The 27,307-nt window shown below is 35.4% G+C and overlaps 2 protein-coding genes across 4 annotated transcripts; one reads left to right on the top strand and one right to left on the bottom strand.

Moving 5' to 3' along the window:
• Positions 1–7,789, bottom strand: LOC117103143 (spindle and kinetochore-associated protein 2-like). The gene is made up of 6 exons (XM_033243654.1): positions 7,624–7,789; positions 6,920–7,003; positions 5,123–5,299; positions 3,469–3,573; positions 2,434–2,547; positions 1–1,887 (listed from the first exon to the last, which is right to left on the bottom strand). The coding sequence occupies exons 1-6, from the start codon at positions 7,744–7,746 to the stop codon at positions 1,825–1,827; spliced, it is 666 nt and encodes a 221-aa protein (XP_033099545.1). The 5' UTR covers positions 7,747–7,789; the 3' UTR covers positions 1–1,824.
• Positions 7,361–26,997, top strand: LOC117103118 (serine/threonine-protein kinase 36-like). Of its 3 annotated transcripts, none has more exons than XM_033243614.1 (29): positions 7,361–7,457; positions 8,863–8,997; positions 9,186–9,404; positions 10,054–10,233; positions 10,680–10,838; positions 10,943–10,984; positions 11,337–11,430; positions 11,975–12,129; positions 12,537–12,758; positions 13,324–13,535; positions 13,845–13,944; positions 14,329–14,420; positions 14,519–14,624; positions 15,019–15,169; positions 15,529–15,758; positions 16,498–16,596; positions 17,269–17,363; positions 18,410–18,473; positions 18,815–18,925; positions 19,533–19,669; positions 19,877–20,036; positions 20,605–20,708; positions 21,642–21,847; positions 22,250–22,323; positions 22,741–23,067; positions 23,791–23,920; positions 24,321–24,393; positions 25,161–25,257; positions 25,669–26,997. In XM_033243614.1, exons 2-29 carry the CDS (start codon positions 8,914–8,916, stop codon positions 25,855–25,857), a joined length of 3,912 nt encoding a protein of 1,303 aa, XP_033099505.1. In that variant the 5' UTR covers positions 7,361–7,457; positions 8,863–8,913; the 3' UTR covers positions 25,858–26,997. The 3 variants fall into 3 exon arrangements, with proteins under 3 accessions (XP_033099505.1, XP_033099504.1, XP_033099506.1); XM_033243613.1 differs by lacking the exon at positions 7,361–7,457 and adding an exon at positions 7,862–7,949; XM_033243615.1 differs by lacking the exon at positions 7,361–7,457 and adding an exon at positions 8,469–8,537.
• The last annotated feature ends 310 nt before the right edge of the window (positions 26,998–27,307 follow it).

Below are 27,307 nucleotides of genomic sequence, written 5' to 3'. Positions count from 1 at the left end.
TTACAAAGTTATAAACAATTGATATTAGTTGTAGCAAGTGAAAAGAAACTGAGGACATGACAGTACACCTACCCATTCACATACTGTAAATTCAAATCAAATAGCAATGTAGAAACTAAGGAAAACAATCAATTAAATGAATACCTAAAAAAAAAAATAATAATAATAATAATAAAAGTAAAAATAAGCATAGTTATGGCATGGAATTTATAATTTCATTTCGCAGTTTCCATGCCCTTTTAATGTACCTTTTGCAGAATCCATCAATAAAACCTTCACATCCACTGATGATTGATAGAGTTCAACATCCCAAAATATATTCAATTTTAGTATTTTCATCTGCATTATGGAATTCGTAATACAGTTCATAGTTGCCAGTTTGGACTAAATCTTTGTTTAGGTTACATTTCATCAATGCAAATTTCATTTAGAGCTGGACAGCTGAAAATAAAATGGTGGATATCCTAATCAGAATTAAGGTTACATTATTTACATTTCTTATTATCATCAGAATTCCATTTTGAAGTTCTGTTGTTTAATGGTAAGGTTAATTTTTAAGATCAGGTTGTAACACCCGAAAATGAAACCCATTCTTTATGAGTAGAAAGTGTAAAGAGAGGCTGTCGCCTTCTGCATTCCAAACTACTGATATTGGTCATAATGAGTAGAAAGAAAATGAGGACATGGACAGTTTATTTAATTATTTGGACATACACTTATCAAACATTGGCACACATTGAAAGTACAAAGGTGCATCCTTATAAAGTTACCAAATAAAAATCCAAAGATGTAAAACATCAACAAAGTTACAAAAGAGAGTACAAGAGCACAGGTATTAGTAAGTTACCTGTCACAAGCAGTTCCAGCTAGTAATCATTTTTTATTTTTCTAATTATGATTCTAACATCTTTTCTGATGTGTTTTACATATTTAATAGAAGGCCCCTGAATATCAGCTGGCCTTCTTGGTCCAGTTGGAAGGATTACCCTCTATAAATAAAGTTTGAATATAGAATGAAGTAACAAATGGCTCCTCTTCTATTGATTGAAAGATTGTTGGCCGATAACAAATTATAATAGGATGGGATTTGAGTTGGGTCTTTTGAAACCAAACAAGAGAGGATTGTACTCAAGAGGTATGGACTTGCATTTAAGTGTCTCATGACCAGAGAGATATTCAACTGGAAATAAACAAAGTATGGACACTGACGTTTTGTTGCCAGAAGAGGTAAGATTTCATCAACAACAGCTGAAAATGAAACTCATTTTTTATGAGTAGAAAGAGCAAAGAGAGGCTGCAGCCTCCTGTGCCATACCTGCTAGGTTGTACCAACACACAATGAATGCTTCTCGCATTTTGGCAGAGTTTCAATCAACAAATTAGACAATCGACAAAGGAGTAGTTTGCCTTTCTTGTGGGAAGATTTTACAGTCAGAAGCAGTTTGGCGCAGTGGGAACGGTTTGGTTTCCGAAACCTGAAGTCGACGTTTCAATCCCTTGCAGTGCATTTCGCTTGTGTCCTTGAGCAAGGCACTTTATCTACATTGCTTCTCTCCACCAAGGAGTATAAATGGGTACCTGGTGGGGTTGCTGATTACCAGCAGCAACACTTAAAGCATGTTGATCCAATGACCAGGGGAAAAGAAATGCGCTTTATAACCACAAGGAAAAGGCGCATTATAAATGCCCGTACCAGTACAGGTGTAAACAGTGCTTTTCTTTTTTTCTCAGGTCCCTTACCAGCAACTTGATCATCTAGGATATTTGAAATTTCGAAGTACATGTGATTCATGTGGAAATATCAAACTAACAGCACATCTTCAACTAACAGCACATCTTCACAGAACCGTCCTTTGCAATATTTACAAGCTTCAAGGAACGTAGCACCTGTTAATGACCACAAATATGTTTTATTAATTACTAACCTCATGTTTATTCATAATATCAAAAAATGACTGTTTTGGTTATTCATCAATAATCTAATGTCTTGTCATTATTAAATTATACATATTTATCAAAACATTCAAACTTGACATAAATAGTCTATTGTTTCAGGATCTGGATGACTGTTTCTCAATGTATTTTTTAGTTGGTTTTTTTTCTATAGAGCTTTTCCTTGCAATTACAATGCACTAACATACATCAAAGCAGCAAAGTAAGGAAGGGTGGTGGAGAGTTGAAATTCAATAATAAAAATAACAAAAAGAATAATAATAACAAATAATAATAATATAGTGATGATTACAATGATGATAATATTATATATAATAATAATAATAATCACAATAATAATATAATAATAATAATAATAATAATAATTATTATTATTATTATTATTATTATAAAGGCTAAATAATAGATGTAATATACATATTATACATTAAAAAATTACACATATTATTATAGAAAATTAGAATTAAAATTGCTACATACCTTAAGTTTAGCCGTGCCAGTAGTTCCAGTTATCCTCATGGCCATCTTGGTCATGTCTGGTACTGATAATGATGAACTCTCACTTTGGAAATGATCATATAATGTCCTATAAACCTATAGAAAATATTACACATAATAAACAATATATGTCATAAAAAATGTCCCTTGATAGAATTGTCTATGAGCAATATTTTATGTATTCTTACACAATGGAGGCTATTTTTGTTTATGTAATTTAGATATTGATATAATATCAATATCATTTTTCGCCTCTTGTTGACATCGAAAACCAAAATCACATGTATGGATTCATGTTTCAGTTACTATATTTTTTAGCATTCGTATACTTTATTTATTGCTTCTGTTAAGCAACTATATATTATACTCCATAACACAATCTTAAAATTATAGGATTTATATATTTGACAGTTTTACAAAATGTAGAAAACAAAGTGGATCCAAATTTTAATTAGTACTTTTTCATGTCTTGGTATTTTATAAATTTTTACTTAATTTACACTTCATACATCAATGCACCCAAGGAACATGTGACATTCTTGCATACTACATAGATGACACAAAGCAAGTGATAGTCTCACATTAATTACATCAATACATTAAAAATATGAAACCTACAAAGTAACACCTACTATACTGCAAGTAAAGTATGGTTGTTGGTTTTCTATTTAAAAAAAATAAAAACTTCATTTGACATTTTAATTTTAATTTATTCTTAATTTGTTCTTAATTTTTAAGAGATTTCAGCCTCAGTGTTCTTATATAATCTGTTCTTATAAAAAAAAAAAGTGTACTGTTATTACGTTGAGAGGTGCTAGAAGTCGCAAGGGGCGCATTCGTGGACGATTGGCTGAGCAGAGTACAACTTGTATCGTTTAAATGAATAGGCCTACAATCTGTACCGATTTACAGGAAGAGAAGGATCGACTCGTTAGGCATTGTCATAAAAAGCCCGTCTTTTTATTAAGTATAATCAGGCATTAATTTTAGCAAATAATGCTTTTAATAAGCCCTTACCTGGGCACCAGATTCGTTACAATCATCTGAGTTGATATCACTTCCGTTCATAGGTAAACCTAGTGCTTGTAGTGTCTGCTGTTCCTCTTCTGACAATTCTGGAAGCTAAATGCAAAAAATGAAAAATAATATAACTTGATGTACAGGTCTCCCCCTAATTAAAGACTCTCTAATTAAAGACCACCTTTTTGTCTTTTATCTTTATTATTCTGGATCTGTGGAAGTGGTTTGGCGCCGTGGGTACAGTTTGGTTTCCCAACCTGGATGTCAGCGTTTCAATCTCTCACTGTGCACTTCGCTTGTGTTCTTGAGCAAGGCACCTTTCTGCGTTGCTCCTCTCCACCCAGGAGTATAAATGGGTACCTGGTGGGGTTGCCTGAGAAAGCACCAATATGGCATCAACACTTAAAGCCCCATTCCCGGCAAAATGTCCGTTTTTAAGAAAAATCTAATTTTTGTATAATGTTATAAAGATTTATATATATAATACGGAATTGCTAGTTTAACTGAATTTAGACATTCCTAAGAATGAAAAAAATGTAAAATAAGATTGAAATTTGATTTTTTGTGTTCCACACAAAAAATAAATGTGAATGAATTTTTCATGTTGATTTTGCGATAGGTCGTGAGAAGAAATATCGTAGGCGCGCGCCGAAAACATTAGCCTATCCAACGCTGCTAGGCTAGACCTAGCCTTACCTCGATTTAGGTTCTGTTATCACACATAAAAACGGCCGACATGATATTTTCCGTTGCTAGTATTGACACTTGTGAATATAATATGGAATTATTTCAAATTTGTTAAAAAACTGATTCTGACTGAGATTTTGACACTTAAACAAACATATCTCAGCTTAACCAAACGACCGCGTTGTGCGAGATGCGAAGTACAAAAACTAATCTCACTAGAGAGGGCGCACTTTATTGACTGTATAAAGTATACATAAAAGCGAGAGTATTCCAGTGAATGCGATCTACAACCTCTGAATTTGCCTAGTAACGATGAATTCGTCAAGAAAATGGTAATATTTTATGAGAAATAGTCTGTATTTCTCATTTTTTTTATTCTTTTGCGTAAAACTAAAATTCATGTCAATATTTTTCCATGATTTATAAAAATTGGAGTATTGCAAATGCATATTTTCTAAAAAAAGTCAGTTTTTAGTGAAATTTTGCCGGGAATGGGGCTTTAAGCATGTGGACCCAATGACCAGGGAAAACAAAGTGCTTCGTAACCTAAAGGAAAAAGAGCAATATAACCAAGTAACAAATAACAAAAGACTAAAGCTGCTAAGACCATGGAAACCCCAGTCCCAGAAGTTGTCTTTAATTTAATTGGAGAGAGACATGATTTGATTGGTTTCATCTTGCACTCCACGCATCAGCAAACTGACAAGTATCTCAACCTCTTGTTTGAAAGCCCAATGCCTTACCATTGCCAAAAAGGGCTTCCGTGATTGTAACAGTGCTCCATATTATTGATATTTAATTCAATTTTGTTAAATTTCATGTGATCAAATCACTATTTGCACAAACATGATGACACAGATACGAAAAAAAAAATACATTAACTTATTGATATTTTCTCCAGGTTAGCCCCTTGGAAATTAGTATAAAAAATTATAAATATTTCAAAAAACATTCCAAAATGTACCTCATGTCCACTAGCCACTTCAAGTTTCTTCATTGTTTGACAGATTGTCATCAACTGTGTTTGAAAGAACTGAGCGGCTTCTAGTTGAGCCTTCTTGATCTCTTCTGTTTCCTTGATAATTGCACCATAGTCTTTCTTCACTTGATGTAACCTTGCAAGTAAGTCGGGTGGGTTGATCTGTGGGAAATGGTGTTGGATCTTAGTTAATTAATTTTTGTCCAAAAACATTCTAAAAAAGGACTTGCAAACTTTCCGTATATTCTCGCATACAAGACGGGGCTTAAAATAACAAATTATGATAAAAAAACAGGAGGTAATCTTTGATGTACAACAAATATAAATTATTGATTATTAAATTGTCTTATGTGGAGATCGTCCGTAACACGCTAATTTACTACTGAAATGAAGTTACCAACTAGAAGTTTAAATGAACACAACTCTAAATGCATGAAATAAGATTTTGTTAAACATTTAAAAGCCCATAAAATGGTATTACTTGGAAGATTAGCCCTACATTTGGCTCTGTTTTCTTCAGCCAGCTAGATGCAGCATCAAGACCATAAAGAACAGCAAAAGTGTGAAACAGGGGATGTCGTCTTATATGCCCGACATACAAAATCGTCCAAAAATCTTTAAAAACTCTGGGACCACCTTATATATGAGAATATACTGTAGTACAGTAAAACGTCGATTTTACGAAAGTTGATTTTACGAATAGTCGATTTTACGAATGGCCTTGGCTTCTGATGACGTCATCATCGACCAATCATTACTGTAAAACGAGTCTGATTGCGCAAGTTTTACAAAGTGATGATGTATATTTTCCTTAATATAATTAAGTTTGTATATATTTATTAATATATTAATCACTATATTATTGTAATAAACCTAACCAGAACAACGAACTACAGTACCAGTGTTGGTGTCAGCAACTTATTAACATCATAAATGCTAGATATGGTTGCAAAAATGCATGTAAACAACACAATTCAGTGACCTAACAACTAGAAAAAACATGATAGAAAGGTCCATTAAACATACAGATGAGGCTCTAGCGCTGTAGACCACGCTCCTGCACTGCCGGTTCGTGCTAGGCCTGGCTTCGTAAAATGACGTTTTACTGTTTATTGAGTTTTTCATTATGAACTAATGTATATCCAGGAAAGGTACATGGCATTGTTTAATTTCCTTTTCCTAGTTTATGTATTTTCACACCAACAATATGCAAGTTCTGAGGGGAATAGTAGAACACAGAAGCCGAAGAATCAAGTGAATCCTAAATAAAATAATAAAAAAATAATAAATAGCTCCTTTCCACCAGTAGATCTTAGAGACCCACTCATATGTTTCTTCACAAATTTCTTGACGTTTGCTACCGTAAAACCTCGAATAGGAGAACTGGGCATTTTTTTTTTTTACTTTGCAAAGTAATGGGGGCCTTTTTTTCAAAATGAATGATGTAAATTTTGGAAATTAGTACTATAAAACAATAAATAGGGCCACTATAACATCAAGCTCTATAATCAGCATTAAATCACTTAAACTACTGTATAAACCAAGTTTCAATTTATTTTGTTTCTTGGAAATATATGTTGAACAGAGTATGAAAAGAGATAGTGCTATCTTGAAAAGAAGCCCTATTTTTGCGAACTAAAGAGGGGGCTTCATCTCGAGGTTAAGCCCACTGGGCTTTAATTCAAGGTTTTACGGTATGTCAATTATATGTTTTAGTATATGATTATTATGAACAAATACAGAAACACTGAATAATTGTAAAAGTATGACCTAAAAACAAACCTGCTCGCCATTAATATTGTCCTCTGAGAATTCAGTTTCAAGCTTTCTTGACATGTAATCAAGGTCAGATTCGGCTTTTTGAAACTGAAAGAAATATGATTAAAAAGTATAGTTAAAGCTAATAAACAATCTGATTACATAATTTCAATCAATGTTCTTAGTTACAACACTACCATTTAGGATGCTTATTTGAATTGCAGAATCAATTATCAGTTTTGGTAGTGCTATATTCAAGTGGTTGGTGGCTGTCAACATCCGACCAACTGTGGTGACAAATTCGTCTGTGATCTGTGTCAAGGTCAAGCGTTTGCCAGAACGACGGTATCTATCAATTGCTGTTGACCATGGGATTGTCATTAAAAAATGCTTCCACAAAATTACTTAAGCCGACAGACCAGAGTGTGACGTTATCACTCTTAGTCGTAAAATATTTTTTTCATGTGATCAAGTGTAGGGAATAAATATAATGTATAGCCTAGGCCAAACCTATGTTACATCAAGGCCCGGCCTATCATCTGCTCTAGTTTTGCCAGGCCTCGTAAGTAAAGAAGTAGACTAGGCTAGCCTAACTAAGGACAAGCACACCAAAAATCACGGGCTGGCCCTCCTCCTTCCTGATCCTTGCTTATTTAGGAGGTCGCACCCACATGAGTGGCACACAGACACAGCCCAAATTCAACAGCCTAAAAAAGCATGTCACTTACTAGTGCCTCTACTTTATTAACGGCACTTTCCATTGCATGTTCCAAAGGTTTGTGATTAGCATTTTCAACTAAGCCTAAATCAGAGACCGACATTTCATCGCTACTACAACTACTTGCCGCCATTACTCAGAGGGTCAATCATAATTCATAAACTCGAGCATTCACCGTTCACCACTCTTCTCACCAAAGATCGTATAGCGCCGCTACGCTATATCTCGAGCGTCTACGTCACACACCGCTTGAATCCGATGGTGGCGCTATTCGTGACAACATTATACAAAAACAAAGTAGGCTTAGTGGCGTATATTGGCGGTTCTTTCTTTTGGGTATTTACATAATAAAGATGTTACATTTTAGATCAAAATAAATGATTCAGTTATAATTGACATCCTAGTTTATATAGACTAAGTACTATACAAACTGTTCGTAGTTTAGATAGTTATAGGTCATTTTTTAGGCTAGGCTTGGTTGGGAGAGGCCCAGCAGAGAGAGAGAGAGCCCGTCTTTGCCTGCTGACAGTCTGCTACTGCCCTGTTTTGTGCTGTACTGTTGTATGTACGAACTGAGGTTACCTCTAGGCCTAGATAGGTAGCTTAAACACTTGATTTAGTGACGTATGATACTGCCTAGCATTAGTGCGGTTGCAAGAAGGCAGAAAAAATTATTCAGGTTTAATCAATTAAATGATCGGAATCGGATTAAACATTTTAAAAATAATTTAACATAAAATAGATTGTAAACGTTAGGCCTAGTACATCGCCATGATTTGACTATGAAGTAAACAGGAAAAAAATTTAAAGATTGCATTTTTTCTTGTGCAGTTTGAATCAATATATCTTATTGGGATCAAAATGAGAAATCAGAGAGAAATTGCGCACAGAATTCAGTTGTTGCACTGCAGCCATGCTCTGAAGTTAAATTTAATTGTGTGGATGACACCGCAAGCTCGGAATTTTGTGAGGAAAATTCATAGTTTTAGTTTCAGTTTATTAATTAGACCAACAAGGTCGGGGGCAGCTTAAGCAAACAAATCACTATAACTTTTTCAAGTCAGCTGCCCCCTCATACAATATACAATTCAATAAAAAGACAAAATTACAATTTTAACATCAAAAGTGAAATATTTAAAGAATAGGAAAGTAGGTGTGCAGATCAATAGACAATTTTGAGTTATCAATGGTAAATATACACTTAGATAATTAGGCCTTACATCAGCTGTCATGTTTTTTTTTTTCACAGGTCAATCGTGTCTTCATGGTCAGAGTTTAATAAAAGAAAGCACCAAGGAAAATGGACAATTATCATATCTTAGATATGATTGGTGAAGGGTCCTTTGGGAAAGTGTATAAGGGACGGAAAAAGTACACAGGGCAAGTAAGTAGGAAAGTGTAGATGATTTATTCAGGATATGTTAAATCAGTGTTGAAAATTTGTAATTATGTTAAGTTACATAACAAATACAGGTATAACAATCTAAATAGTAAAAATCTCTCAATCACAATTCTGTTTAAATGCCAATAATAATAATGATGTTCCTTTTGTTAAAACTAATTACTTTTAAGGTTGTGGCTCTAAAGTTCATCCCAAAAACAGGCCGATCAGAAAAAGAATTGCAAAATCTTCGACGGGAAATTGAGATCATGCGGAACCTCCATCATGAAAATATTATTGAGATGCTTGATAGCTTTGAAACGGACAATGATGTAGTTGCAGTCACAGACTATGCTGTGGGCGAACTCTTCCAAATCTTAGAAGACGACGGCTGTCTCCAAGAGGAACAGGTTACTAATATAATTTTTCTTCAATTTAAAATAATTCATGATTATTACAGTTTTAAAATCTTAGAAAATGATGATTGTCTCCAAAGAATCAGGTTATTAACATGGTATCATTAGTATTACAGTACAGTACTGTGTTAGTATTTATTTAAGAGTTATGTTTTGCCCTACATGACGTTATTGTACTGAATACTCAGTATGTTCCTAAATACTTGTGAACAAAATTTGATTCGGGTGGGAATCAAAAACCGACGATCTCCAGATAACTAGTCTGGTGCCATAACCACTAGACTACAGAGTTTGCACTTAGTGACTAGTGTTGAATCCAATCCCAAGTAGCAGCTGGTACTGCAAATTCTATTTCGACGTGAGTTTGCATCAAGAAAATAACATAGGAGTGATGTTTGCCTTACACGACGTGTTAATATTTATTGTTATCAACTTAATTGAAAATATTGAAAATTAATAATATTGATTGCTAATACCATTGGTATTAATATTTATTATTATCATTAGAGTGAAGCTGTAACTTATTGGTTAAGATGCTTACCCCACAATCCTATGATTCTGAATTTGAGAACAATGAGACCCAAGGAATTCTTTGTTATTACTCATAAAAATAAATTTGACTATAATTTATTGTTAATTGCAGGTGCGCAGTATAGCCTGTCAGTTGGTGTCAGCTTTATACTACTTGCATTCGCACCGCATCCTGCATCGAGATATGAAGCCGCAGAACATACTACTTGGCAAAGGGGGTGCTGTGAAGCTGTGCGATTTTGGCTTTGCCAGAGCTATGAGTATCAACACTCTAGTACTTACCTCAATTAAGGTAATTCTTCATTTAAACTAGCTTATTTATTTAGAACTCATGGCTTTAATTAAAGTTGTTAGTCTTTATGATTGCTGCCTATGTAAGGCCGGGCACTCACTTCATCGTAAGACCGTCGGCCAAGGAATCCATCTCCGCTCCCTCTGAGCGAGCGTTAGATGAAGCGACGCTGTCTGCTGTTTGTATGACAGTCTCAACGGATTGTCATTAAAAATGATCCGTTGCATTCTTCATAGAACTTTATAAATAATACTTACAGTATATTCTTTACATAGACCCTATAATTGACTGGTAATTAAGAGCTCTCATAATAAAACATTACTAACTCAGCAATATTTTTGATATACATTGATTAAGTAATTTAAATAGAATAGTTACTGTACATTTACTTCATTTTTCAATTATATAACTTTTCATTTTAATATACAAACTTTTAATTGATTTAGGGGACGCCCTTGTACATGGCACCTGAACTTGTGGAAGAGAAGCCATATGACCACACTGCTGACCTTTGGTCACTTGGGTGCATCTTGTATGAGCTTGCTGTAGGAACGCCGCCATTTTATACAAACAGTATCTTCCAACTGGTTAGCCTTATCATTAAGGTAAGGGTTACATTCACTGAATGTGGATACTAATTAAAAAGAAATCTCTGAATGTAGTCAAATACTGGAATATAAATAATGAACATTTTTGCATTCTTTTTCAGGACCCTGTAAAATGGCCGAAGAACATGAGCTTAGAATTCAAGGTGAAGCTTACAAAATACATCAATCATTTTTTTTTCATGCTCTATGCTTTTATTTACTTGACCTTTAATATTGTATTTTATCATGTTTTTCATGTAAAGCGTATCAAACAATGTAAATCTGAAAATGCATTATATAAATAAATAGATAAATATTATTATTATTATTATTATTATTATTATTATTATTATTATTATTGTTATCATTATTATTATCATTATTGCTGTTGGTAGATAACCTGTAGCTCAGTGTGATCCATGTGTATTGTGGGGTGGGGGAAGGATGGAGGAGGAGGAGGTGTTTGTGTGTGTCTGGTGTATTGAGTGATTATATAAAGTATCAATCTATTTATAGGACTTCTTACAAGGTCTACTCACCAAGAAGCCCAGCAAGAGGTTATCATGGCCACACCTTCTACATCATCCGTTTGTTTCTGAAGGCGTTACAGGTGAATAAACAAAGTCATTTAAATTATAGATGATAAATGGGAAAGGGAGTGCTGCGTAAAATGTTTGAGATTGGTGCGGAGAGGGAATTGGGAAGGGGTACTTCTGTTTGGTATGGGGATGGAGGGCAATATAGCTGACTGATAAGGAGGGGAGTGGGGTGGAAATATTGGGAATTGATGATATGTTAATGGTAGCTCAGTCGGCTGAATTGGTGGTAGTTACTGTGTGCGCTGAACTGTGGAGATCTCTTGGTCCCTGAGTCAATTCCCATCGCTGCTCTTCTTGTATTTCAGCTAGAGGGCTGAAATGCTAGTTGCGATGTTAAAGAACGCAGTGCAATCTTCAGATTGTCTTCTGGTGTACATCCCAATCACCACCAGAAGGACCCCACTTGAAATAAGCCTTCTTCAGACTTTTGTGGGTTATTCTTGGTGTTTACACCAAATAAATCCAATCCAATGAGAGGGAGATTTGTTACTAATTGAGGAGGATGGGGAGTAACTTAAAAGATTTTTAATGCATGTATTTTTTAACAAATTTCAGCTGAAAAACCAACGATCGACATTCCATTTACGGAGGAGCCGCCCCCAGAAGTACAAGCAGCCAAAGCTAAAGCTGTGAGGGATAAGACAACCAATGTACCAGCTGGTACCACGATAATGAATAAACTTAAAGGAAGACAACCTAAAGAAGACCAGGTATGCACTAAACACACAACCTATATTTTTTGCATAGACCCTGAAATTGGTTTGTAATAAGTTTCATTATCATGTTTGTAGTAAATCAGTGAAAATTATTTTATATGTGTTTTATTGGAAGTTTATAACATATAGTCCACATTTCAAGCGCCCTGAGCATCTTATATTAGATGGATATGTGCGCTATGTAAAACTACACTATTATTATTATTATTATTATTATTATTATTTGATACTTTTTCAATTAAATATTTTTTTCTTACTTCATTCTTTGAACTTTTTGACGGGTTTTTTTTTTTTTTTTTTTTTATTTCATCACAAACAGTATATGGCCAATATAAGTTCTTTCGCAGACCTCAAATAATTTTGACATCTGATCTTCAAAAATGAATATTCATTATTTGTAGGCTGCACCCAAACAAGAAGCTTGGAGCAAGAGTAAAAAAGGCAAAAATGGGAAGGCTGAAGAGAATGCAAATAAGCATACTGATCCAACTCCACGACAAGACCGCACCCCGCATGAGAATGCGAAGGCACCGTCGTCGGTAGAAGGTCGTAAACTATCAGGCAAGAAACACAAGGGTGCTAACACTAGGAAAAGTATTGAGCAAGTACAATTTCAAGATGAGGTCAGTTTGAACATTACCTTTAAATTATTGTCTCAAATTTCATTGAACTTATACAGAAAATACATTAGAACTAATTTAATCTTTGCCTGTCAGGGTCCCATCCAGTGTTATGGGAAGATAGTTTTTTTAATCAATAAAAGAAAATTTTTTAAAAATTAAAAAATAAAATATAAAGAAAACTGAAATACTAAAAAAAAAAAATAAAGAGATAACTGAAATACATTTGTGTAGCATAGTGGTCAATCTTGACTCTCAAAGTAAACACTAGTAGTGATTTTGTCAATGGATCCCATCTATGACGGACATGTGTCTTCCAAGGCAGATGGCTACTGCAACAGCAAAAGTTAATCTCTTTAATTTTTTGTTTATATGTATATTTATGTGAAGCATTGTAAACATCATTGGTAAATGATAGAAAAGTTATTATTCCAAGCATAGACCTTCCTTATGAGCTGTCTGAAAAAACTTCTTTAAGCTGAATTCCACGAGGCTAAAGCCAATCAAAATTATGTTGTCAGTTTGTGAGAGAGTGACATTAATATGTTGGTATTACTGGAATATGTAGGAAATGGACAGTGAAGAAGAATGGGATGTGCTGTGTGATTCCACTACAGACCCCAGCACAATTGAAGGTTTCTTGAATGATGAAGAATTCATCAAGAGGATTTTAAGCCGACTGGAATCAACATCATCACAAGTTTTACAAGGGATGCTTGAGGGCGCTTCACGGTTGCGTTTGGTTGTGAAAGTGGTGAATAACATATTGCTATATCATGGGTAAGTTTTTTTTTTGCTTTTGATACATTGAATAAGTATATCATTATTTCTTTACATATTCTATGTTGTTGATAATTAAACATTTTTTATCGTATCATTTATTTCACCAAAACTATTGAATTTTAAACATATTAAGTGAAAAAAAATCATGAAGACCTCAAATTATATAAAACTTTGACAGTTTGTAACAAGATTGGTTTTTAAATGAAACATTTTGAATGATTGATTGATTGATTGATGAACTGATTGATTGATTAGTGATTGATAGTAGGTGTTAGTAGTGATTTTTATTATCTGTTTCTTTTATAGATCTCTTGAAGTACTAAAGAATTTTGTAGCCAAAATAAAAGTTCCTCAGATACCATTAGATTTATTGAGCAAACTGAAAAACAAGAAAGATGTACAACAAGTAAGTACTGTACCGAAAGGTCCACTGATTAATCTCAGATAAGAAAGTATAATACATACTCCAAGTATTGAAATACACGCCATCGTGTTGGGATTCAATATTTCGACATTAATTATGTCATCATCAGGAATGTCGTGTTGGGATTCAATATTTCGACATTAATTATGTCATCATCAGGAATGATCATTCCTGATGATGACATAATTAATGTCGAAATATTGAATCCCAACACGATGGCGTGTATTTCAATACTTGGAGTATGTATTATACAAGTACTGTACATACATTAATATTTATGCTTTTTATAAATTACAACATACAATAGCATTGAGAAAGTTATAAAAATTTAAACAATCCAAAAGCTTGTTTTTTCCTTCTCAAAAGCAACCTTGGTGTGTTCAGATCCTGATTGACCTGGTTGGCTTGGTAACAGCCTACACAGTCTCTGACATTGGGTCACAACTCGATATAGACAGGTAAGATTGCAGAGATTTGCATGCCCTCAAATATTTTTTTCTGCTTTATTCCTGTTCAATATGTGTTGATTGCATTAATTCTATTTTGCTAAATCCAGCACAAAAGAAGTAATGGAATCAGCTCTCAGTTTTGCCAGTCAGTTGCCATGGTTACTGCATATGAAAGAAGATGACCGTCTGACGTTGAGAGCATCAGTAATTTATGTAAGTAAAATATATAGTAAATTTATTTTGAGGAGTTTATTATTGATATTTATTGACGAGAGGCGGCCACAAAATATTTAATTGATTTATAAGCCATGAAATACAAACACCTTAGGCTGACACATAGCTTGGAGCCACTACACAACAGTAAAATTGCCTCTGTAAGGGGTCTTCCAAGGAAACTTATGCTTTTATGACCCTGATTGACCAGAAATCTGAAACATTAAAAATAAGGACAGTAACGCTATACAGATGTAAGTGTTTTTGTTTTGTTGGTTTATATATACAAACAGATGCAAGTATACAGAAGAATTAAAACTGATAACCAGAGAAACTTGCACTAGGGTTTCAAATACTGTTAATGTTAGTCACTATAGCACCTTTTGTTCTTCAGTGTTTTCTGTACCAGTGTGAGACGATGGACAGAAGCTCTGAGGAATTCTGTACAGGCTTTTATAATAGCTTGAGCTCAGCCCACAAGGATATCATCCCTGCACTTCTTCAAACCCTTGTAGAGGACAAGTTAACTATAAAACAATTGCAAGGTAGGACATCATTAGTTCATTACTTCTTCACATCCAAGTAACAGGCAACTTCAGGGGTCCCAAGTTGGAGTAAGTCTCTTCCTTAAGATCTGGTTAAATGAGCTTTCTTATTTTTTCTTTCTACGCATGGTGATACCCATCGATGCTGACTTCCGTGAGACAATAATAATGTAGTAAAGACATACAAATATTATAAATTTGCAGAAGATGGGTTATTTTCTGGGAGGTTCTTGCTTGCTTGCGGGAGTGCGGGAGGATTATGGATTTTAATTCACTTCTTCACTTCCTAGTAAAGGACATATTAAGTTTATCATAATCTTACATTTTTTCACATTCAAATCAAATATACTTGTTTACAGATACGCTGCCAGAAGGTGAAAATGCTATAGAACGTTGGGACCAGCTGTGTGGGCTTGGCGTTGGGGCGCTTGCTGAGTTAGTGTTCTTACATATTGGCCTGCCAACCATTGTGATAGGAAAACGTAAGATGGCTATTTGCGTTGGGGAGCAGATGGCAGAGAAGACCGCCTTGTCTGAAAACTTCTTCAAGTTTCTTACACATTCAGATTTTTGTGAAAATACATTAAAGGTAATTAATTGATTAATTGATAATTAATTTATAGATTTTAATTGTGTGGATGTTATTGTTTAACTATTGCCTTACCAACTGGTATTGCTTTTCTTTTGCATTCTAAGAGAATAAAGTATTTGTATTCGTATCTGTATAATTTTTAAATAATATTAAATATTAACTGTGTCTTTAAATATGTTTATATTAATATATATTTTAAAAGCTATACCATATTCTGATGTATTACTTAGTAAAAATTATGTTTCTTTTAAAATGTAAATATTGGCTTTGTGTCAGAGCATTAGGGGGCACAGGGGCGCATACCCCCATGTTTTGACACTAAATTTTAAAGTTTCAATGCATATATTGAAATTAGTGCTACTCACTCATCTATTCTGAAAATGTTGTGCCCCACCCCGTTTAAAAAATTCTGAATCCACCCCTGGTAATTAACTTTAAAAAAAAAAATCAAGGTCATAATAAAGGTCGTATTACTAGAGAGATCTTAAGTAAGTGCGTCTACACGGCACTACTCTGAGCGCATATTCCTTACATTCCTAGTGTACGCAGAAGTAGCACACTGAGACTGCTCAGGAGTAATTCGTATGTAGTAAGATTGAAGTAACTTAATAAAAAGAGCGTCTTCATAGGCACTACCCAGGGCTTATGACAGGTAAACAGCTACTTCAAAGCTTACTTCTTACTTGCCTGAACTTGCCAAATATTTATATTGTGGAATTTTTTTTTTCTTTTTTAGACAATCTACTTTACCTGTCAGATGTCTCAAGAGTTCTGCCAATTAGTAGTCAACAGTCAAGTTGCATTGCCATCGTTGATTATGATATTGCAGGGAAAGGTTTGTGCTGCTCCAAATAATCATCTCTAATAATACCGTTAATACCACCTCATATGAGACAATTCAGCTTAGCAAACAGCCTCAAGAGGATCGGTACTCAGTTTTCATGCATCACTGCACATAGTGTACTAAATGTGAGCTAGTCAGCAGTACCCACACTGACATTTTTTTTATGGTACTCCACATATAGATTGGTTTTAAACTACAGATATAGAATCATTTATGTAGTTGGCTTCAGTTGTGGTGCAAGTGGAGGGGCTGCAGGCAGTGCAGGCTCCCCAATGGGGAGCTCAACACAAATTGTTTGGGAGAAATAAATTATAATATTTATTATTATTGATAGAAATGGCGGTCATCATACCGAATGCTTAGTATAAATACTTGTAAAAGAAAATTTCAAGTGTTTCGGTTGGGAATTGAACCCACAACCTCTAGATAACTAGTCTGCTGTCATAACTGCTAGATCCACCATGCTTGCTCTTAACGGCTAGTGTTAAGTCCGATCCCCAAGTGGCAGCGGGTACGGCAATGCTAATTTTAAATAATTTCTATCAAGTTTCCTGATGCAAACAACATCAAAATTTATATATTATTATGTTTATATGTTACCGTTATAACATATAATATTTTAAATATAATATTATAAATGACATTATTCATTTTTTTCTGCAGATTGATATTGTGGACATGAGTCAAAACACTGTATATGAAATGGTTTTACAAACAATAGCAACACTCATAATCCAACTACAAGATGTCCCACAAGGGTAAGGAATATCAAAAAGATGCGCCTATTAGATTCAATTAATTCTGTTTTCAATTATGATCAGAGATTATACCTAATGGCCCTGTCACATAGTAGCGAATAGACCTAACATATGCTGAGCGTTCTCATTTTTTTTTTCTAAGTCCCGATACGCTCAAATACGCTCAATTTTTTTGGCAAAAAAATAACATTTTTGCATGAAAGACGAACGCCCAACGACTGAGAAACGAATGCTCATCGTACAACTAGCGTCTATTTAACGAATGATAGCGCGTTCGCCCAACGAATGTTTAGCGTACACAACGAATGCCCAGCGAATGTCACACGTATGCCTAACGTATTGACGCCTTGTAAACGTTGATGTGGGTCGGTATACGCTGAGTGTTCGCTGGCCATTCGTTGCTCATTAGTTAGACAAATGCTATGAATACGTTATGCATTTGCTATGGCAACGTTTCAGATGGGATTGAACGTGTTTGGACGAACAACGAACAAACAGAAAACGTAAACCCAACGTGCGAAATGTTCAAACAACGAATGCTCGCCGTATGCATAGCGTATGTAGCAGAATGTTGTCATACCTGTACGTTCAAAATTTTGAACATGTCAAAAAATTAAAATCGACCCCAGCGTACCTCAGCGTACCCCAATGAACAGCTAACGAATACAACGTATGCCAATCATATTATGAACGTGTCACGAACGAATGTCAACTTACGCGAACGTAAACCACTATTTTGATAAACGTTGGCATACGTTGGTTCTATACGCTACAGTGTGACAGGGGCTTTAGTATATAATAATAAAACAGCACTTGTGAAGTGCCATCTATCCAGCATTCTATTTCGTGACTCTTGACGAAAAGAAAATAGTACAGTATTTATTTGTTGTATATATTGATTTGTTGGAAAAGCAAGACAGTGAGGCTTCATTTTACAAATTGCCTAGTAAAAAATTATTATATATTGATTGATATACAATCCTAGAAAGCATTTGCATTGGAGTTAAACACCAGCACCCATACTATTTTCATTGTCTTCATTATAGAGTTTTCCAAGCAAGCGTTGTATTTGCTGCCATTCTTTTGGATTCTCAAATTGCAAGTCAAACTGTAAGTTAGTTTCTACTTTGTTATCATTTAAATGTATATAACAATAATTTTGCATACACTATAAGGCTGCAGGCTGAATCTGATTGAACCGATATCCTAGGGATTTTACCCCTCCCTGCACTAAATTTACCCATCATAATCCGCTGACAAAAACTTTTTTTTCAATCATTTTTTTTCCTCAATCAGTTTTTTGGCAAAGTGCAGCAACCTTTTTATAATTTGTTTTTTAACTGTTAATACAGCTACTGTATATTCTTACACTATGTTGTGAGCTATGTTTATTAACTAACTCATGAATATTCATGGTTGACCTTGTCTATAAAATCTTTATTCACTTGCAGTCTGCTGCAGCATTGCTGATCAGTCAGCTGTTGTTTTATGGAGTGTCGATAGAGTTGCCTACTAAAGACCTACTGCATGCGATGCATTCTGCACTCACGGATCTATCACAGGTAAATCCACTATAGACATTTTTATTTACATGAGAACAAGAATTCTAACACAATACATAGAACCTCTGCGTTGTTACTCAGCTAATACTTCAATCAGGATATCTCAATGACCATAATCTCATATGTGACAACATTTAGTTTGTGACAAAATCTAATTTGTGACAATATCCTAATTGTGAGAATTTCTAGTTTGTCATTCATCTGATACCCTTTTCAAACTGCTCTCTGTTGCGATTGGTTAAAATGTAATCGGTGGTAATACAATACTGATTACTCCCAATCGCAATCAACAAATGCATTCAGACCAACACAAACAAACTTTACATGCTAGGGCCTAGGCCTCCAGTGGCTAGACCTACTGTATGTTGACTGACCTCAGCCAAACTGACTGTGGAATTTGTTGTGATTGGATTCCATGGTAATCGGGAGTAATAAAGATTGTAGCACCCAATCGCAATGGGTAACTATTGCGATATTGATTACTTATCAACTACTATTGGTGAGCTTTCATACATGATTTTACTTTGTAATTGGGTGTCGCATTTGCTAAAACTGATCGCAATGCGATGTTAGTCTGAATGGGCTAAGATGTTTCCTTCTTCTTTAGATTTGCATCCGTTGTCCGTTTGATTACGGTGTTCTGGATGGATTGATTCTTCTTCTGTGCCAGTTCCTCTCAGTTGAAGAAAAAACCGCCAGTCAGCTTTTGATTGAGTCAGGTGTTTGGAAGATGATGTGGTACAGGTGAGCAGAGGACCAGAAATCAGATCAGAAATGAGATTTACAACCAACTTTACTAAGACCTTATGTCCCAGAAAGAATGGTGAAAATGAAACTGTAATTCACCCTCATTAAATATGGCTCGGATAAATACTGTACATAAACTAAATAGCACTTTTTTACAAATAATTATTTTCTATTTGCTACTACTGTATATTTTTATATGACTAGGTTGTCCCAGGCACTTGGCATTAATAATGATGCTGATAACAGTATGCCATTGCAAGATCTGGAGGAGGAATTAGACCCCACCTGTCAGCCTGACTGGAATCTCATCTCACCATCGGCCCTCATGGCATCAACTCAAATCATCATGATTGTATTCACTAGTGTAAGTTCCCTAAAGCCCTGTCCACACTATCAAATTCTATTTGACAAAAACATGTGACATGCCTAAATATGGTTGTGATGACATCACATCATGACCATATATAGGCACATCATGACTATATATGTGCATACAACAGTTTCTTGTCTTTCATGATATTTTTGGATCTTTTGGAATTATTTGAATGAGATGGGAACACAGCATGCAACCCATTATGGAAGTAAGAGTTACATGTAGTGCTGGTTCAGTGGTCTAATAATATGGGTACTCTGCTGGTAACTCATGGAGGTCATGGGTTCAATTCCCACTTTAAATCTAACTAAGTATGCACTGCAGTAAGCATGTATGGCAAAAATATCCTCATTAACATAATTTCTTAACTTAATATTAACAGCCTGTTAAATGAATATTGACAACCTAAGTAGCCACACTAATATATTAAATATTCTTGATGACCCCATGCTCACACACTGCAAGGGATAGCCACTCCAAGCATTTATGCAGAATGAACAGATTCATATTATTATTATTATTATTATTATTATTATTATTAATTGTGATCTTGGTACAGGAACCATTTCAATGTTGTTCTCAACTAGTGGATACCGAAGGCATTGTGATGATATGTATCAGCACGCTGATCTCAACAGACTTCCTTCATCAGCTTGCCAACTTGTAAGTCACTGTTTAGATTAAATCAACCACTATACTTGCTTCTTACTTAATCCTCAATCAACCACTATACTTACTTACTTAATCCTCAATCAACCACTATACTTACTTAATCCTCAATCAACCACTATACATGTACAGAATTAAGAATATTTTAACACTATTATAACCTTGACAAAATCATCATCGAAGAGACTGTTGAATGGCAAAGAGAGCATTATGCGTTATAGCAAAGATACTAGAAACATAAGGTAGAACTCTCCATAGATAAAAACTGTATCACCGAATTGCATGGTGGGTGTACTGTACTATAAGGTGCCGTATACAGCCGGCGATAAACAAACTTGCATAAATTGTCATTGTTGGAAAGAGATTGCTGCTGCGTATGTCTGGAGATGGGTAAAATATATGATGTATGTCCGCTTCACTTCTGCTGTGTGAGAGTTCTATGTTGTGTTTCTAGTATCTTATAGGATTTGACTGGCCACAACTTGAACAAACTCATTTGCATTGCTCAATACCAGCACATATGAAACACTGTCAGCTTACGGACCACAGATGGAAAGCAATGACCGGTTTCCAAAAAGAAGAAATTATTATTGTTAAAATTATTATTGTTGTTATTAGTATTATTGTTGTTACTATTGTTACTATTATTATCGTTGCAGCCCGGCCATTATCAATCAACATTTCATTTCTTATTTTTACTTTAAACGCCTTGGGAAGATTTATCTATTTGTAAGGCGCCATAAAAATACAACTACCCTACATTAAATCATCATCAGCAATGCCGCCATATCCGCTGCCACATAACCAAAAACCCAAAATAAATGTTAATTCTGAGCAATGACAATCCGTTTTAATAAGTGTTGTTAGGACAGTTGTATATAATGCCTTTTACACTATTGAAAATACGATAATCAATTTGTGTTTTAGCACTAGTGAAGAGTTTGATTTTAAGGACATGGTGGTGTCACTTGTGCTGCAGATCTCTCAGCTTCTTTGTTTCCCATTTGCGCTTGACATCAGTGACACTCTGGTTGAGGACATTCTCTCATCTTATCATCAAAGCCTGTTGCTGCCTAAGCTCTTAGCAGCCTGCCTCTTATACCTGGAACCAGGAACATTAGAGGTACCTGTAGGTAGGTTTCGATTTGGTTTTTGTTTTATTGTTGTTAAAGTGTTAAAATGTTATGAATCACTGAATTGATGGAAATATACTGTGATTGAGTGCCACTATGAGGCTTTCAAGAAAGTGGCACAACAATAAGCCTTTGAGCTTCTAGCGAGAATGTTGGGTTCAAATTTATTTGTTGCTCGCACTGTATTATTGTGGAACACACTTTTGTCTGTTTTGTCTTTCTGCACCTAAGTGCGTACTAGTAGGACATTATTGATTTGAACTGAAATTGATCTGGTATTACACACTATTAGGAATACTTTTTGGGAGTAGAGGAATATTTATATTTTTTAGAAATTATTATTAAGTATTATTTTTAGTATTATATCATCTCTTTGATTGAAAGGTTGTTACTGTCTTACAGGTCTTATGTCAAGATTAGTTCTGAGTGATGAACTCTTTATTTCACAGTTTGTTCAAGCCACTGCTAATTTCAAGGTTTGACATATCAATACGATTTTAGATTTTATTATTTAAAGAAATCCCTATAGAAAAAAGCAATAATTTAGCCTCTACTGAAATTACTGCAAGAAAGAAAACTGACATAACATTTCCTGGTTATTGAATACACACCAGTGGTGTATCCAAGGGGTAGCAAAAGGGGTGCAATATTCTAGGCAGCATCAAAATAATCTCTTACCAATTGTGAAATTGCTTAGATAAGAGATCAAATTGGCTAAAATGTCAGAAATTCCATTCGCCCCACTATAAGAAACCAACCCCAAAGACCAAGATTATTGAGTGGTGCTTCTTCCCCCGGCAGAAACATAATGGATTCACCAACACATGCACAAATTGTGTAAATAAATGCTGCCTCCTCTCCTCATTCATATTCTGTTGCTGTTTTTCTTCTAGGCTGAACCTCTCATAGCTGGTCTTCTTTCAAGTTCTTGTCCAGAAACCGTCCAGGCCGACACGCTTTCCATTTGCAGCCATCTGGCACGTAGCTCGTCCGATCATATGCCCTTACTCCAACAGGTTTTGACAGGCAAGCAGAAGAAGTATGAAAGCTTAGCCCAGCTGCTGGACAGCAAGGATGATACTGTACGATCACGGGCTAGTGGCCTGCTTGGCAACATGTTGAAACATTCAAATGAATTCCTTCCAGTTGCCAAGGGAACATGTCAGTTGACTGTTTTAACAGTGAAGAATCTGTCAGATGAAAACAGTGATGTTAGGAAAGTATGTTTATTAGCTTCTAACCATATAGTTTGGTTTATTTTATTGAAATATAAACCAGAGCTCTCAAGTCTTCTGGATTGCCCTGGAGTCTCCAGGAATGTTGGTTCATCTCCCAGTCTCCCAGAAATTCCACATTTTCTCTGGGAATTTGAATTTCTCTTGGATTTCTTAGGGTTGTAACAGATTCTCACAATTAGAACTTATGCTATGCTAAGTTTTCCCATTCTTGTGCATTAAATATGACACATCAAATTTATTGAACATTCTAGGCAGCAATAAGGTATTAACAGTGACATACATCTGCCCAAGCCTCTTTTTTTTTTATTGAACATGGCGATAAATTTGTACACGCATGTTTTTGTACCTGCATTTTAGCTAGTACACGTGTCACAAACCTCTGCCTGTCCTGCACAACAATTTCTCCAGGAATTTGGCTTGCAAAACTTATGACCTCTGATAAACATTAGGATACAAAAATATCTGAAAAGTCTCCTAATTTAAAAAGATTTTTTTTTTTAAAGTGTGTCACAAAAAATTATCCATGTTCAAACTCACATTTTTATTTAATTGTTCATCATATAAAGCAGTAGGAGATTTCCGCACCACTTGGCCAAAGCTACTCATTCCCCGGTAGCTTCCAATAATAATCAAAAAAATTAATGATACATAAATGCAGGTATAATCCAATACACTTTCAACTTTTTTCAACTTTCATCCTACTAGGCTTCAAGTTTTGCAGTAGGTAACGCAGCCTATCACAATAGTAATCTATATAGCCAACTCTCTAGTGCAATTCCACCTCTTGTTCAGCTTCTCAAAGATTCCGTCTCCAAAATCAGGACAAATGCTACAGGTAATCAGTAATTTCAGAAATGTTTCATGTACAGTACATTTGAACTTGTCGAATCCAAAATGGCATGGAAAAACTGTTCGACTTAGATAATATACTCGACTTACAGATGGTTAATTAATGGAAAACACAACAATTTGCCATGTAAAATAAAATAGACGTAGAAATTATTCGACATAGGCAAAGTCGGCTTAGGCAAGTTTAACTGTATTATACACAATTCACATTCCCTTTATTCAACATATTTCTACCCAGATTTAGATTTTTTTATCATATTGTGTCTTTCATTAGTGATAAAGGTGGTCGGTCACCTAACGCCACAGTAGCACTGAAAGCTTGTAGAATAAAAGTATGTCCTTTTACAACTACTTGCTTATTGTCGTTACTGGCTTTCTCTCTTCAGGAGCACTTGGAAATCTAGCCCGCCACTCCAATAAATTAATACCTGCACTTATCAAAGCTAAGGCACCGGAAAGGTAGTAACATTGATTTATATTCTCATTCAGTTGAGTACATAATTTTCATGCGGGTGACCCTGTATATCAGTAGGCTGATATACAGGGTCAGTGAGGATGCATGTACTGTATGTACATTGAGAGAGCAGCTTAGCTCAGTCGGCTAAACTGCTGCACTCTTTGTAATTCAGCTGGAGGCGGATTTCAAGTTATAATGGCGCACCATCTTTTGGATGAGACTTTTAAGCCATTGGTCCTGTGTGCATTTTGGCCTATGCGCACGTTAAAGTACAGAGTACGCTCTTCTTCTTTTCCTTTTCTTTTCTTTCTTTATTGTTTATTCCTGGGGGACTGCTCAGGGATAATATCCCTGGTCCTCCGCAGATCCCAGCAAAGAAAATAACAAACAGTGAAACATTTCATAAAAAAACATAAAATCACAAAAAGCTAGAAGGAGAGAGAGAGGAAAGAGAGGGGGATTGTTTCCCTGTGTACTGCCCAATCACCACCAGGAGGACCCCTCTGGAAGTAAGTTTTCTTTAGACTTCCGTAGGTTATCCTGGTTTTTGAATAAATCTATCCATATGTAGCTACGAACTAGATCTCAGCCAATCAAGAATAGAGAAATCAGGATGCTTATATTTTCAATGATGGCATAAATTCATGAGAACAACTTCCAATATTGAGTTTGCTGAAAAGATTTAAATACTTATTTCTACCATTTGACAAATTCAATTTCTAATGGAAATCGACTATCCAAAGACCAATGCTTATGCCTTTAATTGCAGGTTGTTAGAAGTTGCTTGTTATGATTCCCAGTTCAGTTGCCAAGAATCAGCTCTCATGGCACTTAGATCGATGGCATCTTATAGTCAAGTCAAACAGGTAAGCAAGGAACTTGTGCACAAATATCTTCATTCTATAGAATACCATTATTTATTGAAAAAGTGACCATAGAAATTGGGTTTTTTCTGGTGCAACACAAAGCTTAAGAAACATGATTATTGGAAACTGAAGAACAGGTATATATATATAGGACTACATGAACTTTAACAAAAAGGAAAGACTTTATAGTTGATCAAGCAGCAGTTGCATATCTGACTATCAATAAGCAACAATGGCTCATGAAAATCCTGAGGAAAGAATGGTATTGGAGAAAAGTTTCTTTAATTAGACAATGGCAATTTCTGAAGGTTGAGTTGATGGTAGATTACTGAAATGACATGATGTTCATTTGACCCAGATTAGTTTTTCTTTCACAGTTGACTCATTTTTATTATTCCACTTCCTTTTCAGTACCTTCTTAAACATCAAGCTGTTGATAAGCTCTCGAACATGACCCATGCTGTGAGGTCATCTGGGACAACGACACCCTCAAGTTTACCTTCATCTGCTCGCAGTGGACGGAGTAGTACCACGGTAGTATCTCACCATTGCAGTAGGTTACTGCGTATGCTGCAGTCCTCTAGCGCTACTGGTAAATGATGATACAAAAATATGTTAGGCAGTAGTAGAACTCACCATAGGTTACTGGGCATGCTTAGGTCAGTAGATGATGAAGCAGTCAATATTGTAATGTATTTCATCTGTTGTTTAATAATTTGAAACCATTTTAAAAACAGGGCTCATTGAGTCTTCGTCTGTTGACTTTTTAAACTGAATGCAGGGTGGATCCAGGGGGAGCTAGGAGCCCCAAAAAACTCATCATTTTACAGGGGTGTCATGGAGGCGCAAAGCCCTTCTGTGGATGCTTTCCCAGGTGGGCAAATATACACGAGATAAGACAAAGGTCTTGTTTTGGATGATTTACGTGATGTTTGAGTGTGATGTTTAGTTGTTAGGATACCAGAGCTGTTTCAAAGTGCAATTAATAATGTAACATACTGTAATCAAAGTAAAGCTAATTATTGAATGTTTTACTTTATTTAGACAATGAGAAATTAAATATGGCACACACATAGCAGGAACTTACACCTTAAACCAGGGCCACAGCAATAATTTTGGGATCCCAATGGCAATAAATTTACACAATATCAGGGATCTAACTCTTTCTATGATTGATTTCAATGCAAGTGGTTCCTAATTTATGTTCAGCCTGCAAAGCCATGTATATTTGTGTCCTTTCTAATAGGATTGAATGTTAAGCTCGGTTTCCATACAATCGCTGCACCGTTTTCACTGCAATTCTTGCACTGCACAGCTGTCTCCGATGCAAATCGAGAATGTTCCCCGATTCGACTGACCAGCCAGCGTTGCCAAAGGAGTCGGCGACAGCGTGTGGCGATTTTTATGGAAACCAGGCCTGAGTAATAAAAGAGCAGCTTAGCTCAGTCAGCTAAACTGGTAGTTTCCACTGCACATTGAAGAAGGCAGTACACTATTAGGAAAAAGATTACCTGTAGAGGGTATGTAGTGCTCGTTGTTTGTGTTGGGGGAGGGGGGAAGTTGTGGGTGGGTATTTATTGTTTTTTAGTCAGTTCAATAACAATAAGTAAATTAAACCTTGATGAATGACATTCCAATCCTACAAGCTTTGTAACATAGATCTATATTTTGTTTCTTATTGCAATTGTAGAAATATATGGCAAGATGTACATATTAAATGCTTAATCACTGCTACCTAAATGTTTGTGTAGAGCAATCTTTTACAACCTGTGGTGTGATAAAATTGAATGAAACCCTCGAATAAAAGCGACCCTTCGATGGGCTTCATTCGAGATGTGTTTCTTTTCAAGATTACTTTTGCAAACTGAAGAGGTTTGCCTAGAAGTGGTTTGGCGCAGTGGGAACAGTTTGGATTCCCAACCTCGAGGTCAGGGTTTCAACACCCTCACTGTGCATTCTACTTGTGTCCTTGGGCATGGCACTTTATCTGCATTGCTTCTCTCCACCCAGGAGTATAAATGGGTACCTGGTAGGGTTAAATACCAAAATG

This window comes from Anneissia japonica, unplaced genomic scaffold (assembly GCF_011630105.1).
Source record: "Anneissia japonica isolate Jap-2015-1 unplaced genomic scaffold, ASM1163010v1 scaffold287948_len850469_cov200, whole genome shotgun sequence".
Taxonomy (NCBI): domain Eukaryota; kingdom Metazoa; phylum Echinodermata; class Crinoidea; order Comatulida; family Comatulidae; genus Anneissia; species Anneissia japonica.
The sequence above is the reverse complement of the archived record's forward strand: the minus strand, read 5'-3'. Positions and strand labels throughout refer to the sequence as shown.

Excerpts from the sequence above, each read along its gene's own strand:
- LOC117103118 (XM_033243614.1), top strand. The coding sequence starts at position 8,914 with ATGGACAATTATCATATCTTAGATATGATTGGTGAAGGGTCCTTTGGG. Across the intron at positions 18,926-19,532 it reads CACTCACGGATCTATCACAG|ATTTGCATCCGTTGTCCGTT; the intron begins GTAAATCCACTA and ends CTTCTTCTTTAG. Across the intron at positions 20,709-21,641 it reads CTTCATCAGCTTGCCAACTT|CACTAGTGAAGAGTTTGATT; the intron begins GTAAGTCACTGT and ends TTTGTGTTTTAG.
- LOC117103143 (XM_033243654.1), bottom strand. The coding sequence starts at position 7,746 with ATGGCGGCAAGTAGTTGTAGTAGCGATGAAATGTCGGTCTCTGATTTA. Across the intron at positions 7,004-7,623 it reads TTAATAAAGTAGAGGCACTA|TTTCAAAAAGCCGAATCTGA; the intron begins GTAAGTGACATG and ends TATTTCTTTCAG. Across the intron at positions 5,300-6,919 it reads ACAATATTAATGGCGAGCAG|ATCAACCCACCCGACTTACT; the intron begins GTTTGTTTTTAG and ends CATTTCCCACAG.